We start from the raw sequence: 13,795 nt of genomic DNA, 5'->3' as shown, positions 1-13,795 counted from the left end.
CATTCTGATCACATTAAACATCTAGGGTTAATTTTGAAAACACTTCGGAAGGAAGGTCTTTATGCTAACCTAAAGAAGTGCTCCTTTTGTACTGATAAGTGTGTGTTCTTAGGTTTTGTAGTGAGTAAACACGGCCTACAGGTGGATGAGGAGAAGATTAAGGCCATAAGAGAATGACCTACTCCAACTTCGATTGGACACGTTCGCAGCTTTCATGGTCTCGCAAGCTTCTACAGGAGGTTTGTCAGAGATTTTAGTACAGTGGCTGCACCAATGACTGCTGTGATCAAGAAAAACGTGCATTTCTCATGGGGAGAAGCTGAAGAAAAGTCCTTCAACACATTAAAAGAGAGGCTCACACAAGCACCGGTCTTAGCCCTCCCAGATTTTGAAGTTATATTTGAAGTAGAGTGTGATGCATCAGGCTTGGGAATTGGAGCTGTACTACAACAGAGAAAAAGACCTGTGGATTTCTTCAGTGAGAAGTTGAGTGGAGCTACGTTGAACTATCCGACCTACGACAAGGAGCTTTATGCCTTAGTTCGAGCACTAGAAACGTGGCAACATTACTTGNGATACCACCAGGATTACCCCCTATTCGTGGCATTGAACATTAGATCGATCTTGTACCCGGTTCTGCTCTACCNAGTTCAGACTTCACTTAATAGGAGACATGCAAAGTGGTTGGAGTTCATTGAGACGTTCCCATATGTGATAAAGTATAAGAAGGGCAAAGAGAATGTGGTTGTTGATGCTTTGTCAAGAAGATATGCTCTCATAGCTACTATAGAGGATAAAGTAATGGGATTTGAGCATATCAAAGAGTTGTACAAAGATGACCCANCGTAGACTGTCAAGCAATCAACAATATCACCATCAAGTATCAACACCCCATTCCAAGACTAGATGACATGTTGGATGAGTTAAGTGGTGCAACCGTCTTCTCCAAAATTGACTTGAGGAGCGGCTATCACCAGATCCAAATGAGGGAAGTAGACGAGTGGAAAACCGCGTTTAAAACCAAGCAAGGTCTCTATCAGTGGCTTGTCATGCCATTTGGGTTAACCAACGCCCCAAGCACCTTCATGCGACTAATGAACCAGGTTCTAAGGTCATTTATTGGTAAATTTGTTGTTGTTTATTTTGATGACATACTTATTTACAGTAAGTGTCATTCTGATCACATTAAACATCTAGGGTTAATTTTGAAAACACTTCGGAAGGAAGGTCTTTATGCTAACCTAAAGAAGTGCTCCTTTTGTACTGATAAGTGTGTGTTCTTAGGTTTTGTAGTGAGTAAACACGGCCTACAGGTGGATGAGGAGAAGATTAAGGCCATAAGAGAATGACCTACTCCAACTTCGATTGGACACGTTCGCAGCTTTCATGGTCTCGCAAGCTTCTACAGGAGGTTTGTCAGAGATTTTAGTACAGTGGCTGCACCAATGACTGCTGTGATCAAGAAAAACGTGCATTTCTCATGGGGAGAAGCTGAAGAAAAGTCCTTCAACACATTAAAAGAGAGGCTCACACAAGCACCGGTCTTAGCCCTCCCAGATTTTGAAGTTATATTTGAAGTAGAGTGTGATGCATCAGGCTTGGGAATTGGAGCTGTACTACAACAGAGAAAAAGACCTGTGGATTTCTTCAGTGAGAAGTTGAGTGGAGCTACGTTGAACTATCCGACCTACGACAAGGAGCTTTATGCCTTAGTTCGAGCACTAGAAACGTGGCAACATTACTTGTTATCCAAGGAATTCATCATTCACACCGATCATGAAACCCTTAAGCATCTCAAGAGTTCAGACTTCACTTAATAGGAGACATGCAAAGTGGTTGGAGTTCATTGAGACGTTCCCATATGTGATAAAGTATAAGAAGGGCAAAGAGAATGTGGTTGTTGATGCTTTGTCAAGAAGATATGCTCTCATAGCTACTATAGAGGATAAAGTAATGGGATTTGAGCATATCAAAGAGTTGTACAAAGATGACCCAGAATTTGGAGAGTGCTACAAGGAGTATGGCAAAGGAGCATACCAAGCATTCTACTTGCAGGATGGGTTTCTATTTAGAGACAAGCAGTTGTGTATTCCTCAAGGTTCCATGTGAGACTTGATACTCACTGAAGCACATGGTGGAGGTTTGATGGGTCACTTTGGTATCGACAAAACCTTGGTCGTGGTAATGGAACACTTCTTTTGGCCCCATCTCAAGAAAGACGTTGAGAGATTTTGTGCTCGATGCATTGTTTGTCACAAAGCAAAATCCAGGTTACATCCTCATGGTCTTTAATTACCATTACCTATTCCTAATGCCCCTTGGGTAGATATTTCTATGGACTTTGTCTTAGGATTGCCAAAGATTAAACACAAGGATTCGATCTTTGTTGTTGTGGACCGGTTCTTCAAGATGGCACACTTCATCCCGTGTGACAAGACCAATGATGCGACTCAAACCGCAAATTTGTTCTTCAAGGAAGTGGTGCGCCTCCATGGAATTCCAAGGACAATAGTCTCTGATCGTGACACCAAGTTCTTGAGTCACTTTTGGAAAACACTTTGAAGAAAGTTAGGTACCAAGCTTCTATTCTCTACAACTTGTCATCCCCAAACGGATGGACAAACTGAAGTGGTAAACCGAACTCTCTCTACTTTACTTAGAGCCACTCTTGGTAAAAATATGGCAACATGGATTGATTGCATTCCTTTTATTGAGTTTGCTTATAATCGTGTTGTCCATTCGGCTACAAAACTATCTCCTTTTGAGATAGTCTATGGAATTAACCCTTTGTCTCCATTAGATTTAGCACCCTTGCCTCAGATAGAACAGGTTTGCCAAGATGGGCTAAGAAGAGGAGAAATCATCAAGAAGTTGCATGACAAAGCCAAAGCAAATTTGGAAAAGAAGAATGCCGACAACAAACGCAAGGCTGATCGGGGAAGAAAGGAGATGTTGTTCAAACCAGGAGATTGGGTCTGGTTGCATATGAGGCCTGAGAGATTTCCAACACAACGAGCCTTTAAGTTATCACCAAGAGGCGATGGTCCATTTAAAGTTCTTGAAAAGATCAATGAAAACGCCTACCGTTTGGAGCTACCAAAGGAGGTAAAAATTTCTCACACTTTTAATGTAGCTGACTTGTCTGCTTATGACCCAGGAGATTCAGTTTTGAGGAAAAAACCTTCTGAAGAGGGAGGGAATGATGCGGACATCGATCCTACCAACCATACCATTGAACCAGATCCTGTACCACATCCTGTACCAGAAGTACGAGAAGGCCCTATGACACGATCAAAGGCTAAACAAAGGATGACGTTTAACCTAGCCGTTCAAGACATCGTAAGCTCCCTAGAGCTGAAGGACGTCCACTGGTCTGTACCACCATCATGCCGCCACAACATATATGATCATATTGTTGAGGAAGAGCTTGCTGAAGACTTCACCCAAATGAGCCTTGATCAAACCAGTTCCCCAGGTATGAAACCTCTTTTGGCAGGTCAAGGAACTTCAAGAAGCCAAGAGAAGACATTGGAGCTGCAAGAGACGTCTGATACAAGCTACACCTCCTAAAGCGATCAAGATAGTGAAGATCAAGACCAAGACATAGAGGACATGGATGAGCATCAAGAAACTGATCAAGATAATTTAGAGGAACTCCAGGAAGACCCCTACTTCAAGAAACAAGCCAACAAACAAATACAAGACAAGACTCCTGAAGTAGTTCATCGAGTAGTACAAGAAGTGGTTCAGAGAACATCTATTGGGCCTAGATCGCATCCAGATAAGTCCTATTCAATATTTCCGATCCTTACAGGTTCCACCAACCCCAACAATGGCTAGAAGGCATGCTCATCAAGAGAGATCAAGTCTACTTTAGTATTTTCTTTAATTAGTTATTTACTTTCCAAAAACAATGGTTTTGTGTTTCATTTTATTTGCTTTCCTTTGTTGCATTATTTTGCATTTATTTTCGGCCTTAGGGCTAGCTGAAAGACTCTTATAAAGTCCCCCTGCAGCAGTTGTACGATTTTTGACCTTTTGATATTAATAAAACGCTGAATTTTCTTACTTCTTCTCTTTAAGTGTTCTCAAGAGAATAAGCTTGTTCTTTGTCTTGTGTGTGAGATTCCACAAGGCTAAGTTCGTGTACTGTATCAGAGACCAATCACATCTCTGTGGTGTACTTCAATCCGCCAGCACTTCCCCCTTTACCGATCCCACACGAGAGAAGCGACCGCCATCGTGTCAGATCTACATCATCGACCATCTTTCCTTCACAAGAGAGAAGCGACCGCCAGCTTGTGAAGCCATCATCTCTATCCCGGTATAAGACTCACCACCGAGTCTTGTATCATAGAGTTACGCGGGAGAAATATAAATAGTTATGGTAGAGTTAGTAAAACCCATAGAGTTATGAGGTAGAGTAAGTACCCGCCGTAGACTTAACTTTAGTGGTGGCAGAGTAAGTAAGAAAAAGATTCTTAGAGTTATGGGCGAAATAGAGATAGGCGATAGACTTAATTGTAGTGGTGGTAGAGTAAGAAGGTAGAATTGAGTTATATGGCAGACTGATAATTAGTGACAACAGAGTTATTGTTGATGATAGAGTTATTGTTGATAATAGAGTTTTTGAATTACGTTGTGGTAGAGTTAACGATTACTAAAATAGCTTAAAATTCGTAGACTTAGCGTTTTGTGTAGTGATAGAGTTAGTAATTGGTAGTAGATTTAAGAAATTTAAGTCAACATTAGAAAAAACAATTTTTAGGTTAAATGAGGTTGCCTAAACGGTGAAAAGACAAAATTGCTCTCAACAAAGAAATACCTAAATTTGTATTTTGTTGGATATGTATGTGTTGGTAAAGTATTGATGGAGATCACTATAATTGCAATTTTTTGTGTAGCCTAAAGATGGGCTAAGAGAGTTAGCTCATACTTATCTAGTTATTTTCATGATTTAAAAACAAACCATGTTGTTTGGCAATTAAGTTGTTGGTTTATAAATGTGATCAAGCCAATTGGATATATGCACAATAAAGCTAATGGTGGTATGATGAAGCCACTCAAAGAGTGGATGAAGATAAAAATAATAATTTCATAAATTTCAAAACAAAACAATATCCCAACGAAGATTGTTTTAATTTGTTCTTAGAGAGATAAGAAGCACACAACATGAGACGTTTGTTTAGAACTGTTAGGTCATCTCCAATGAGGTTCAGGGACAAGTGTTTCAAATTTAAATTTGACACACACTCTTGAAAGTAATTCGACAACGGACAACTAGAATGTAGACAAGAAAAGCTTCAAGCTCAGGCTTGGAAAGATCTTGATACAAAGCTTCTGTGATGCAATTCTCCTTATTGCGAAGCATCCTAGAAATGTTTTGAAGCTGAGAAAATCTCCATTCATAGCTCTTTGTTCTGCCAGTGTTGAAGTTGGTTCTGAGCTCATCTACAACCAAAACGTGAAACTTTAAAACAAGAACCTGCATTTCAAACACCAAAACCAGAACCTGCATTTTAAACTAGAACCTGCAGTTTTTAAAAAACCAGAGCCTGCATTTTGAAAACCAAAAACAGAACCTACAATTATTGACAAAACAAGAACCTGCATTTTAAACTAGAACTAACAGCCATAATAGCACCCTAGGGATTTGAGAACAACGAGATAAGTAGATATAGCTTGTAACCACTGATCAGATAAACATTAAATTTAATATAAATCAGCAAAATTGATTCAGCCTGGAGTGCTTCACAACAATTCTCTCTCTACTGAAGTAAACGATATAAAATGATAATCACTTCTACAGAGTTTTTTCACAGAACAAGATGTCTCAAGTTTAGAGGTGTACCACAGAGACTGTAACAACAGCTAATGAGATGCTAGAACGTTGCAGCTACCATAACCGTTAATGTAAACTTTACCAAACATGTGTACAAGGGATATTAAGATAGAACACTAAGCAGAAAACTCTGTAGAAAACTGAGCAGAAAACTCTGTAGAAAACTGAGCAGAAAACTTTGCCCAACAAAAAATGCTCATGAAGCAAAAACGAATGCATTTTCCATCACAAATTCTTCCCAAATCCAGACCCCAAAAGGAACTCCTACACTGAAAAATCTTACGAAACCTTATAACAAAGACTTAAACATTGGTAACGAGAAAAACTCACGAGGGTCACATTGATGGTAAAACTTCTGAACATCTGCAAAACAAAATATGAATAAAACCCAGAACCGTCAAATCCCAGCAAATTAAATAAACCAAGAACATGAAAAGAGAACAAAGCCGAAACCTCAATTAAAACAAACGAGCATAAAAACTGCAAATCTTCACAACTAATCAAAGACTCTCTGCAACGAACCAAGAGACGACGACACTCAGAGGACGACGACATTCATTCGGAAGCAAACGAATCTAAATCCTTCCGGGAAGCAACAACGGACGGACCGTCTCACGACGCCGGTAACCACATACTCTAAGTACAATCTAATCATCTCGTCTCTTACTGTAATTGTTGACAAACGACGCAACCGAAATCTTCACCGGAATCGCTACCAGAAGAAAGCAACAGAATCGCCACCCAAAACTACACCGGAATAGCCACACAAATATCCACCCAAATCGCTATCCAAAACTCCCCCAGAATCGCCACCCAAATCTCCGTCGCAATCAACACCGGAATCGAGTTCGGAATCGCTACCAGATGAGAGAGCACAATCGACTCTTCACATGTGTCGAGACTAGGGTTTTCACGATTTTGGTTTTTTTTTTAATATATTATTCCTTTTTTCCTCAAATTTTAAATAAAAATGGCATTTCTGCAATAAACTGATAAACCAAATGGTTAAACGTCTTTTACCAACTAATTAGTACTACTTTAGTAAGTTAAAAATAAACTGACCTACTCTAATAATAAACCACGATTTATGTAACAGTATAGTAATTCTTTCTATAGTAAACGTTAGAAAAACTTTAATGACCATATATCACAAATGAAGCAGTTAACTCAAAGATAAAAACAGATTTTATGGAACGCAACACAAATGAGTGAATCTACTAGCTGTAGAGATTTTGACTTTAAAATTTTAGCCGTAGAGAATTTGCCAGTAGATGTTTTGCTGTAGAAACTTTAACTGTTAAAATTTGATTGTTTACCACCAACTTTTAAAGTTGTAGATGTTATTTTTATTATTATTATTTAATAATAATGAATATATATTATGTCAAAAATTAACTCATACTAGGATTTCACCCGTGGTACACCGCAGAACTAAATTATAAATTATTGTCTTTTATATAATAAATTTTAATTTAATTTTCAAATTCTCAATTAATTAACTTTTGTCTAATTAATTTAGAATTTTGTTTAGAATTTTTTTTCTTCTTCTTACGCTTTATAAAGTTTATAACTTGATTACATTAAATTTGTTATTAGATAGAATATAAAAATTCTAGATTTGGTTTGTTCTCTAGAATTAAGCAGAGGTATATACTTATATATTATGTTAGTTTATATTTTTATGTGTATTTTTTTTATTTTTTATTTGGAATATTAAGAATGTGTTATAGTATGTGTAATATTTTGTAGTTCATATACTAAATAATTTATAAGTTAATTTTCAAAACTATGATTACAAATCTATACTATATATTAGATAAACTAATAGTTTTACTGTTGGTCTATAGTCCAAACCCGCCAATCTAGGCGGGTCAGACAACATGTTCAAAGATTTTTAATCCGTAAAAACTCATCATATGAAACCCGTGAAAGTAAAAATTAGTTTTAAATACGTTGAGATCAACAATCTCAGCAATGGATCCTCGTCCAAGATCGAAAATCAATTTGTTTATTGATTAGACCGATTGTTTTGTATATGGAGAAAATATTGTTTTGTAAAATTGGAAACTTAATATTAATTAAATTAATTATAAACTTAATACTTAATATTAAAGAAAGTGGTTCCGATTGTTTTGGAAATTTATTTAGGATGGGAAATCTTGTTTTCAAAAATAGAAACTTAATATTAATTAATTAAATGAAAAACAAAATAATAATTAATGCCAATAGCATGCTTGTAAATAGGTATGAGCTTCATGATTTATTCATAAATTTCTCCAAAAATGTATATATAAATAGCACTTTAATGACAAATTAAATTTTATTAATCATAAATTAAAGTTCTAAAAATATAAGTCAATCAAATAAGTGATTTTGTTTGAAAACTAATTAAAAATAAACAACTAGAAGAATAAAAAATAAATAACTGAAGTTGGAGACATCAATTTACTAAGTTATTAAAATTTGAAATAATGCAAAAATAGAAAATGCATTGAGTAGTTATACGAGCAGTCAATTATCCATTTACCACTAATCAAGGCATTGTTTGAATGTTAATCTAATAATTAATGATAAATTTCATAAACTCTTTTACATTATTATTAGTGATGATAATGAAAAAATAAAATTTATTATTGAAATAGATCTTAAAAGAAAGAGAAAAAAATGAGAATAATTAATTTATAAAAATAAAATATGTTAAATATATATATATATATATATATATATATATATATNTAAATATAAAAGGGAGAAAAAAAGAATGCTTTTAAAATTGTATAGTTTTTAAAGCATGGGTTAGGAGGCTTTAAAAAAATGGAAAAACAAAGAAGATAAAAAAATAAGTGGCTTTCAAAAGCTTTAAAAAAAAAAAAAAAGCAAAAAAGTTTGATTGGCAAAAAAAATGGCTGTCAAAACTTTAAACATTTTTAAGACTTTAAAAATGTGCTACCAATCAGGCCTTAGTCTTACCATTAAACAGATTTTATGGAAGGCAGGACAAACAAATTGTAGTCTTAGTCACATTAATATTGTCTTAGTCACATTAAACAGATTTTATGGATGAGTGTTCACCCATCCTAATATTGTTTTGTAAAATTGGAAACTTAATATTAATTAAATTAATTATAAACTTAATACTTAATATTAAAGAAAGTGGTTCCGATACATATGTTTTAATGTAATTGCTAGAAAAATGCTTAAGTAGTGTAATCAGGTTCATGTTCTTGAAGCGACCTCCAAGGTTGATGTCATAAGTATCTACAATATACTTGGGCTTAGGAGGATCTATGTTAATTTCTAGAAAGTCTATGTTATGTCCGATCACAATTTTTCCTACAAATAAACCAAAGGGTTAGTTTAGTTTCAGAGATTACATCAAAATGTAAAGAGAGACATAGACAAACCGTTGACATATTCATAGATCTTGTTGGAGGCGTCGAGGAATGTTTTTGCTTGACATAGTGTGCGCGTGAGCTTGATATTGTCAGGTATATCTTCAACCTTAGAGTTTGTACCAATAATATGATTACTAATAGAAATTTTGGGTAATAGTAACATATCAAAGTTTCTTAAAACTTATCTAAATGAATAACTACTTATGGATGCAATATTTTGTTAATTCATTATGCATCAATTAAGTGGACAAACAGTCTATTTCATATCGAAGATATAATTAAATAAATTTCTAAATTTCTAATTAGTTTGAACTCACAATTTTATCAAAATTCAGAATGTTAAACTTTTTACAAAGAGAACAAAAAAATTACATAAATGTTAAGGACTTTAGCTTTGATAAAATTTTCCCAACGCTAATCTGGAAATACTGAACCAAATATGAACCAGCTTAAATATTGAATGTGTTCTATGTACCGAACTGATATATATGGGGTATCCAAAAATATTTGAAACACAAATATACATACTTAAATATCTGAAATACCTAAGAATAATTATAAACCCAAGCATATCTGAAGAAACGAGTGATTTTGAAGAGAAAGGGGAAAAAAATTGAAGAATTGACCTAGAGGGAAACGATGATGAATTCGGGTGTGTGTGTTTATATATATACGCAAGCCAAAAAGAAAACACTCCCGAACCGCATAAATCTGCCTCTGCTTTCATTGGATAAATTTGAGTAAAATAAGAATTAACCAATGTTTTAATTTTTTTTAGGATAATTATATTCGAGTATTTTTAAATAGATTTGGGTACATTTGTATAAAAGTTTACCAATCGTGAACTGTATTCACTAAGTATTCAGTTCATGACGGGTTTTCCATGTAAATATCTGAACTTGAAAACAGCTGAGCTAAAATACCTTTCGGATTTGGTGAGAGAAATGTGAATGCGGATTACAAACAAGTAATCTTGTTTTACAAGTGTTTCGAGAAAAGTGAGAATACCACGCATCAGTCTGTATTTCATCACTTATAATGATCCCAAATATAAAAAGCATTTTCTTAATATAGATCACTTTGCCAAATGGTGCTTGTCGGGCAGAAATTGTAATGATCCCAAATATAAAAAATATTTTGTTAATATAGATCACTTGTAAGGGGGATAAGACCATTTGACAAAGTGAACTATATTAACAAAATGCTTCGTATATTTTGTATCATTTTAATTTGTGATTCATATAATTTCGCAGAAAAGTGAATACCACAGATTAGTCCGTATTCATTTTTCAATTGTAATTGATTTTCTATATATATTAAGAAACAAGATATGTGTTAAATTTCTCATCTAGGAAAACAATTGTGTGTTAATTTATTATAATATTATGTTAGTCATGTTGCAAAATTGAAATTTAAATTTAGTGTGATTATCACATAAAAACATGTTTTTTTCGATGCAAAAGGAAAAATCTCAATTTTTATTGGTGACAGATTTACTTACGCTGTAAAATGGACCTACTGTTGAAAATAACAAATATTACTTTTACAATTTTTCTCTTAAATAAATTTTGTTTAAAAATTAAATATCTTAGTTACCTTTTTTTTTTGTTAAGCAGTAGTATTTGTTCTTTGGTGTTTTATTAAGATCATTTAATAGACGGATCTATTATCCTCTTTTAAAATTTCAACAACAGATTTATTATTCATTATTTGATTTAGAGGGACAAACAGAATCAGTACTCCCATCTGTATTATTTGCTCATAAGAAAAAAAGATTAAATTGAAGATTTTTTCAAAGAGAGATTTATTATTATATCCCAAAATCAGTGTATCTTTCCCATGTGTTGTTTGCTCATGAGAAACAAATTAATAAAATATACTTTACAGAAAGATTATTATCTTAATTAAATGTTTTTAGAAGTTTTGAAACGGTAACAGATCAAATAAAAAAAAACATTAATTAAAAAAAGATTGAAAAGATGTCACAGCCGCGGAGTCGTTGAAGGCTAAATAAAAATCTAACCAACCCCATTGAGATTGAGAGCACTCCTATTAGCTCTTTTTACCCAAAAACCATCCATGAATCCTTCTTCTCATCATCATCATCATCATCATCGTCATCGTCTTCATCACCCTCGCCGACCTCACTCTGGATTCCGATTCTCTCATCTCCGTCCCTAGTTTCACCTTCCTCCGGCGATGAAAGCGTCTCTTCTTACCGGAGAAGCCAGAGCTTGGAGGTATTAGGGTTTTCTTTTTCCGTGCAACGGCGGTGACGAAATTTTCCTTGATTTTTTACTTTCAAGAAATTGGATGGCGGAAGAGAATCGTAGGGATCGAGGTGTTTCGTCTACGGTTGCGATTCCGTCTGGTTTGAACCGGATCAAAACTCGGTTAGCTTCGTCAGGTCCTAGGCCTGAAGATTTCTCCGATAAGCCTCCGTTTAATCGTAATCAGAAGAGTATTGTTCCTCGTGGACATGGTAGAACCACTAGCTCTTCCAAACAAGGTTTTGATTTGAAGATTCTTTCATTTCATACTAATTCATTTTGCAGGTTTTTTTTAAGTTAGAATCGTTTTGGTTTGTATGGTCAGTTAGGAAATCAGAATTTTCACATGAGCATTCATAGTAGAAACAGTTTGTTGTTATCTCGGTTACAGAAAGAAGAAAATGAGAGATGTGGTTTTGGATATTAGAAAAGTGATTGAAAACCCCTAAAAATGATATTTAGATTCACATATCATAGTTGATAAAATTTCTTGCTGGTGATCACTCCTCACAAGTGTCGTCGTTAACTCTTTGTTTTAGGAACAAAATTGTCAAGATGGCTCGCTTCGTATAAACCCAAGTATCCTTGTCACCCTCCAAAATATGTTTGCTCGAGCAGTGAGGTAAATTGTGCTTTTGCTTTTGTTCAATTGGGGACGTCATTGGCTTTGAATTAACCGCCTTGTTTTGGTGACAGGATGCCAAGTTAAAAGTCAAGAACTCTTGTAAAGTAGAAGAGAGGATGGTTAAGGTATCTGAAACTGCCCTTCCCTCTTCCAAGTCAATGGGTATAAAGAGCTTTTCCCATGAGTTAGGGCCAAGGGGTGGTGTTCAAACTCCTTATCCTCGTCCGCACAGCTACAACGATTTGAAGGTACTACAACGATCTTAACTTGTAGACTTTTCTTTTACTGAGTTTTAAAATTGTCACAAGATATTGCTATACAAGTTGTCTCAAAGTTGGGTTCTGTTTCCTAAAGTTTAAGGAATTGCAGTAAAATCTGTGTGCCATAAGGCTATTTTAATGACTCGTTTTGTTGGGATCTAATTATGTTAGTTGGTTGTATCTTATGATTGCAATGATATTCAGGAACTTCTGGGCTCACTTCACTCAAGATTTGATGTTGCTAAGGAGACTGTGGATAAGAAGCTGAATGACTTTGTCATAGATGTGAAAGAGGCTATAGAGAAAATGGATCCATCATGTCCTGAAGATCGAGAAATGGTAGAGGAGTTACTTAACTTGGCTCGAGCCTGTATGGAGATGACATCTGCCCAACTTCGTGCTACTTGTGAATCTATCGTCCAAGACTTGACTAGGAAAAGGAAACAGTGCCAAGCAGGACTAGTGAAGTGGTTGTTTTCTCAGTTGCTTTTTATATTGACTCACTGTACAAGAGTTGTGATGTTTCAGAAGGAGACTGAGCCAATTGATGAGAGTTCCTTCCGTAAATTTAAGGAATGTTTAGATAGAATCCCTGCTTTGGAAACAGATTGGGCTACTCCTAGAGTTGATGATTCTGGTTCTGGTAATCCTAAATATCAAAGGAATGAAGAAGGAAAAAAGTTCAAGAGACAGGACAAAGAATCTTTGGAATCCGAGACAGCTTTCGGTTCTGCCATAGCAGTTGAAAATAGCAATAATGCTGATAGGGAAGGTTATGCAGCTGCTAAACAGGTTTTTCCATCGCAGAAACCCGAATATGATAGTAAAGTGGTAGAACAAAGATTTTATTCAAGCGATGAGTCTGAAGATAAGATGCCAAATGAGCCTGGAAAAGAGTTAGGTGGATCTGATTATGTAATATGCAGGATATGCGAGGAGGAAGTTCCTCTCTCACATCTGGAACCGCACTCTTACATATGTGCGTACGCAGATAAATGTGAAATAAATTGTTTGGATGTCGATGAGCGCCTTTTGAAACTTGAGGAGATACTGGAACAGATAATTGATTCACGAAGTTTAAATTCCTTCACTCAAGCTGGTGGCCTGGAAAACTCTGTTTTGCAGAAATCTGGAGTTGCATCTGAAGGTTGTTCTCCCAAGATGAATGAATGGCGGAATAAAGGTGTAGAGGGAATGTTTGAGGATCTGCATGAGATGGACACTGCCTTCATAGATGAGTCTAGCACATATCCTATTAACCTGAAGAGCCATGTAGGGGCCAAACTTTGCCATCATGGCACTTCATCATCAACAGGTAGCATCACGTCAGTATCTTCAACAAATACCCCCAGAACAAGTCACTTTGACTCCTATTGGCTAGAGCGGCATTGTCCAGAGCAAGA

General features: G+C 35.5%; 2 protein-coding genes across 6 annotated transcripts in view; one reads left to right on the top strand and one right to left on the bottom strand.

Moving 5' to 3' along the window:
- LOC104777608 (aldehyde dehydrogenase family 3 member I1, chloroplastic-like) lies at window positions 5,076-6,765 on the bottom strand. Of its 5 annotated transcripts, none has more exons than XR_766314.2 (3): window positions 6,296-6,765; window positions 6,173-6,205; window positions 5,076-6,111 (listed from the first exon to the last, which is right to left on the bottom strand). XR_766314.2 is itself a non-coding variant. In XM_010501885.2 (3 exons), exons 1-3 carry the CDS (start codon window positions 6,395-6,397, stop codon window positions 5,237-5,239), a joined length of 315 nt encoding a protein of 104 aa, XP_010500187.1. In that variant the 5' UTR covers window positions 6,398-6,765; the 3' UTR covers window positions 5,080-5,236. The 5 variants fall into 5 exon arrangements, 4 of the variants coding, with proteins under 4 accessions (XP_010500187.1, XP_010500185.1, XP_010500189.1 ...); XM_010501885.2 differs by having other exon boundaries at window positions 5,080-5,485; window positions 6,365-6,765; XM_010501883.2 differs by having other exon boundaries at window positions 5,082-5,485.
- Window positions 11,221-13,795, top strand: part of LOC104777607 (probable serine/threonine protein kinase IRE4) — a gene marked incomplete in the record, with an annotated part of 9,886 nt that continues 7,311 nt past the window's right edge. The window contains 4 exon segments of the mRNA XM_010501881.1: window positions 11,221-11,746; window positions 12,047-12,129; window positions 12,204-12,380; window positions 12,597-13,539. Coding sequence (XP_010500183.1) covers window positions 11,551-11,746; window positions 12,047-12,129; window positions 12,204-12,380; window positions 12,597-13,539 — 1,399 coding nt within the window.

Source organism: Camelina sativa, chromosome 3, assembly GCF_000633955.1.
Source record: "Camelina sativa cultivar DH55 chromosome 3, Cs, whole genome shotgun sequence".
NCBI classification, from domain to species: Eukaryota; Viridiplantae; Streptophyta; class Magnoliopsida; order Brassicales; family Brassicaceae; genus Camelina; species Camelina sativa.
Note: the sequence above shows the minus strand (reverse complement) of the source record. Positions and strands in the feature narration are given on the sequence as shown.

Bases quoted from the DNA above. Each gene is read 5' to 3' on its own strand.
- LOC104777608 (XM_010501883.2), bottom strand. From the start codon at position 6,397: ATGTCGTCGTCCTCTGAGTGTCGTCGTCTCTTGGTTCGTTGCAGAGAG. The intron at 6,206-6,295 runs GTTTCGGCTTTG...TTTGTTTTGCAG, and splicing joins GCTCGTTTGTTTTAATTGAG to ATGTTCAGAAGTTTTACCAT. The intron at 5,486-6,172 runs GTGAGTTTTTCT...TTTGAAATGCAG, and splicing joins TTACCATCAATGTGACCCTC to GTTCTTGTTTTAAAGTTTCA.